A 5106-nucleotide genomic window follows, 5' to 3' on the forward strand; every position below is an offset into this window, starting at 1 on the left:
CATGGGCCACAACCCTCTACCACTGTTAATTTTTTCTGTTTTTGTTCCCGGTTTTTGTGTTCTTTTTCTGGGTCTTGCTTTTGTTATTTTCTCTTGGTTTTGTCTCAGGTTCCTTTTGTTGTCCTTTTATTTTTTTTATGATTTTTTAAGTTTCCTTTCTTCTAAGCTTCATTTTGTTTTTTTATATTTTTCCTGTCTTAGTAGGAAACAATAGTGCATTGAACACTTCTTGAAAAATAGGGGGGAAATGTTAGCGCATTGAACAATTTCTAATTACATGATTTTTTTCAAAAGCAACTCATATATTTTTTCTACATGGAAATACTTTTTTTTGCAAATACACGTTGAAGAAATTCTAAATAAATTATTCTTTCTAAAATAGGTAATACACATTTACTCACATAATTGAATGTTTTCCTATAATACATGACGAACAATATTTTAAATACAAGTCAAAAATCTTGTAAAAATATCCCCAAGTACATATTTTAGGAACTTTCTAGACATAGTGAAAAACTATCAAAAAAATGTGAAAAGGTCGGAATAAAAATCCATGCTCGTACGCTCCCGCGCATGGCTTGCATAATACATGTGCCTCTTGTCCGTTGCACATTGCGCATGTCCATCTACGGGGTGCGACATACAATACCTATCTCCGAATCGCTATAAGCAATATAGACACCGAGAATGGAATGCCGTAAAATGATTGTATTGATGTGAATATAGTTTAAATTTCATGATATGGTTTGAATTAATCAAAGAATAGAGAGAATTGATGGCATCATCGACAACCGGTTTAAGAGGCGGCTCAACTTAGTTAAGAGGCATTAATAGTGCTCAAGTAAAATAACATTTCATATGATACATACTTTTATCTTTCTTTTGTACCGTTGATAGTGCTCAAGAAAAGAGTTGCTCCCGTAGAGCTAAAACCAGATTACCTAGCTTTATGATAAACATGGCAAAAACTATCACAACCACTGAGTGGCGCGCGCACACAAACAGACACACGACACCCCACGCACACCACTCCACAGAGGATCTCGCTGAGATAGCACACATGCATCATCATCATCATCATTCCTCCCTTAGAAGGCGTCATCGCCATCTCTAAACATTGAGCAAAACGACCCAACTTCATCGTTGGCGTTCGTTGAGTCAACCCTAACTGTAGAGACCATGTAGACCTGCATGAAGATCCACGCTAGAACTCAGCCACCTGCGACCAGGCAACGCAACTTCGATTATGACGAAGAACTACAAAGAACAAACCAGGCACAACTAGCGCCACGGAAGATCGCCGAATGAATCACATGCAGGAAGTCATCATATGCCATAGCCCACAGGGACGCCGCCGCTGCAGTTTCAACTTCACAACAAGAAATAAATTGAGACAATCCCGTGGAAACACTAGAGAAGAGCCAAACTATCTCAACCATTGTCGTGCCGCCAACATCACTCCCATCATTACAAGAAGATCGGGCGCCAAATTCGCCACCATCCACTGGTCTCGCTCGTCGATGCTGAGCTCGAAAGACAAAGCCCCCAAGAGGGAATACGATGCCAAGGCGCCGCCATCGTCCGATCACACAAAATCAAGGTTTTCCTCCGGAGAGGCCGCGATGGCCAGATCCGTCATCATGGCCATGGTGACCACAGAAGCACCAAGGTAAAGCACCTCTGTGCTACAGAGTGGTCTCGGTATTTGAGTGCTTTCTTCGGAACCATGAAGCCATTGCGTCTCTATCTGTTTGTTAATAGGATTCCTGTAGATAGATTAGTAAACTTTCTCAAATGACCCATATCTTGAGGTGACGGTGATGGCAGATAGGAGTTGTTCCATGGTTCTCCTAAACATTATTCATCAGCATTTATGTATCTGAACGGTTTTCCTTATCCCAGCTAAGTATGAAGAATGGTTGGACCCACAGATGCATCAAACAGAGGATGACTTGATAGTCTTGCCGTTGTGCACAATTTGGGGGCGTAACATGTGAAGCCACCGCCCTGTGCATTCGTTTGAGGGTTAATTTCATCGTTCTTAATCATATGCTTAACTATTTTAGTCTTCAGCTTATGATCGCCCAACACGTCCAGCATGCGTGGACGAGCGACATTTGGTTCATTGCATCCCGTGTGCCAGTGATGCAAAATTAGTGCTTCGTGGAGCTTAGCTTACTTTACTTACACTTAGTACTGCGACAACTTTGCAGCCATTCTCTGTTCTTAGCTATTGTTGTGAACTGGTTGCTTAACAAGTACCTGGGGTATTGATTGATCAATCTTTCTGAAACCTCCACGCTTGATACAAACGTTGTACCTGAAGTCTTTCGTTTATTAGCAATCATTTTTGCTCCGGACAAAAGCAGCTTCTTGGAGTGTCTTGAAGTCGAATTTCCATCAAAAGTCAACCTCAAGAGACCAGAGCTAACCCGCTGACTTCCTTCCCGTGCTCTCTTCTATATAAAGCGTGATGCTTCAGCCTTTTGAGAGGCATTCCTCCACACACAAACACATCCTTGAGCAGTTGAGCTCCGCCAATAAGCCAAACACTTTGCATTACTTCTCCTTGTCTCCACAATGGCGAGTGCCGCCCTGCTTCTCCTCATCACGGTGCTGGCCACTGCCAGTGCCCTTGTTCCAGCCATGGCCGGCACCAGCGCAAGCGCACTGCCCCCGGCAAGGAGGAGCCGTTTCCTCCGTGTTGGCAGCACCGTCCACCCGCCCCTGCCAGCATACGACTGCTCCAAGAAGTCGGCCCAAGCATGCCTTGCGACGGGGACGGCGTGCTGCAGCGGCCAGTGCGTCGACACTATCGCCAGCGTCCAACACTGCGGAGGCTGCAACAAAGCGTGCATGCATGGCCGGACGTGCTGCGGTGGACGCTGCGTGGATCTCCTCTCCGACAAGAAGAACTGTGGCACCTGCTCCAACAAGTGCAACAAGAAGTGCAGCTATGGATTCTGCTATTATGCGCAGTAATTAACCAAGTTCAACATTACCATGCGCTCGTCGACCATCGTATCTGAATATCTGTCCTAGATATATAGCTATGTGCCCATGCAGAAGCGAGTGTGGGCTTGAGCTATATAAGATCAAAACCTATATGTATATATTATAATTAATGACTGCCAGTTTAGTACGGTAGGAAATTGTTGTGACTGATATTGTGGCCGTCGAATATTACCAAAACTTGGTGCTGTGGTAATGATATCTGCTAGTAATATTGTTTAAATAAAAAAACTGTGATCTCAGTTTTTCTAACCGTGAATCAGAACGAAGGTGGTGAATCTGAACTGTTCAAATTGTTGAGATTTTGGTAAAACATACAGTACATTGTAAAAAAATAGACACAAGATATGTGGAATGTGCTTTCTCTTTATTATTCCGATCTCAGATAGAATTGATGAACACTTGTAATGATCAAGGTGAAACCTTGTGCTGCATAATTTCTAGCATCCTTTTGCAGATAATGCGTCTTTATTGGTTATAAGATGTGAATATTACTTAAAGATATATATAAAACTAAAGCTATGTAATTGGTATGACAAACTTGTTGCTCATCACATTTTGTTAAACTAAAGCTATATATAAAACTAATGCAGTCAAGCTTAACTTGTAGCCTATATGAATATATAGCACGCTTTGTTTGGCTATGTAATTGTTGTTGTAGCCCTTTGTTAACCCAGTTTCCAAATTAGGAGTTTACCTTTGCCCTGTTCTCAGAAGAAGAATAGTTGGATAACGTTTTTGTCGTACATAGAAATAATTTCTTGAATTCGTTACTGTTTTTTATTCAAATTTATAAAAGTGTGTCTGCTTAGAGAACGTGATGACCACTCAGTTCCAATCTAATGATTTTCTTAGAAAATAGGCCATCGCCCGGCATTAAATTAATGACGCCCTGAGAAACAGGAAGACGACAAAGATACAGGGTACATGCTGCTGACAGATTAGCTTACAAGACATCAAACGATCAAACAAACTAGAACTAAGCAGGAAACACAGCTTGATCGGTGAGGTCCTCATCCACCAAGGCGAAAATCCAATGAAGCGAGGGAGGGATAGCTTGAAGCGACCACAACGCGGGAGAGAGCTTGCACCGTCGTCAGCCACATGTGGATGAAATTGGATGCGCTATCTTCCTTAACTGTCATCGAAGAGGACGCACCTGTCCTCTCGTCCTGGCTCGAAGGACGCCGCACCGCCACGACAGAGTGACTCACCCCAGAGCTCAAACGGAAGCAGACGACACAATTGTCCGGGGGCAGAAACCAAGCAGGAAGAATCACCCAAGAAGTTCACCGCAAGATCAACAGCACCACCGCCCACAGAGAACCGCATCGGGCTGACATAAGAGACTAAGATGGTGCATCCGAGGGAGCGGTACCTGAGGAGGGTTGTCGCCGGGACAAACCCAAGCCATCGCGCACTACCCTTCACTGACAATCCAGTGCACTCAAAGCTCTGTCATCCCATAGCGACGCCTCCAACAAGGGGACAACGCCAGAGCGTTGCCGCCACAAAAACCAAAAGGTTTGGGTTCCCATCCAGATTCAGGAAGAAAGGGAAAGGGATCCTTGACGACGCCTCCAGGGAGGAACACGACATCCGTGGACGTCACCGCCGTCATGGCCGCTACACAAATTCAAATTTAGGTTAAAAATTTGATTTTTAATCTAGCAAATAGTACATGTTTCTAGTAGTAATCTAAGAAAGTTTCAGCTTGTTTGGAGCGAAAGTACCGGGAGATAACGGATATTTAGCTAGATGGGTTTAAATTTCCGTTCAAAATTTGATATTTTCAAAAAAGAACCATAAAATGACAGTAATAATATATATATTTTCAGTACTATTTTGGCAAAATATTAGCTTATTTGGACAAAAGGATTAGGAGATAATGCTCTTTTCTCTTCAAAATGTTGTATGGTTTTCTCGCCGTTAACTTTGAGCCAACCCTTCGTTTTTTCTCTTCATTCGCCACTGGCCACAGGGACGCCGCCGCCGCCGTTTTGACTTCACAGCAAGAAACAAACCGAGACAATCCCATGGATACGCTATAGAAGAGTTGACATCATTATCGTTGCCACAGAAGATTGGATGCCA

The 5106-nt window shown here is 43.2% G+C and overlaps 1 protein-coding gene across 1 annotated transcript; it reads left to right on the plus strand.

Moving 5' to 3' along the window:
- Positions 1-2580: 2580 nt before the first annotated feature.
- On the plus strand, positions 2581-2982 carry LOC147966347 (uncharacterized). The gene has a single exon (XM_087527230.1). The coding sequence runs from the start codon at positions 2581-2583 to the stop codon at positions 2980-2982; it is 402 nt and encodes a 133-aa protein (XP_087383356.1).
- Positions 2983-5106: the final 2124 nt, after the last annotated feature.

The sequence above is a fragment of the Triticum urartu genome, chromosome 6A (assembly GCF_056163025.1).
Source record: "Triticum urartu cultivar PI428250 chromosome 6A, HENAU_Tu73, whole genome shotgun sequence".
Taxonomy (NCBI): Eukaryota; Viridiplantae; Streptophyta; class Magnoliopsida; order Poales; family Poaceae; genus Triticum; species Triticum urartu.

Coding starts and splice junctions, on each gene's coding strand:
- LOC147966347 (XM_087527230.1), top strand. CDS start 2,581: ATGGCGAGTGCCGCCCTGCTTCTCCTCATCACGGTGCTGGCCACTGCC.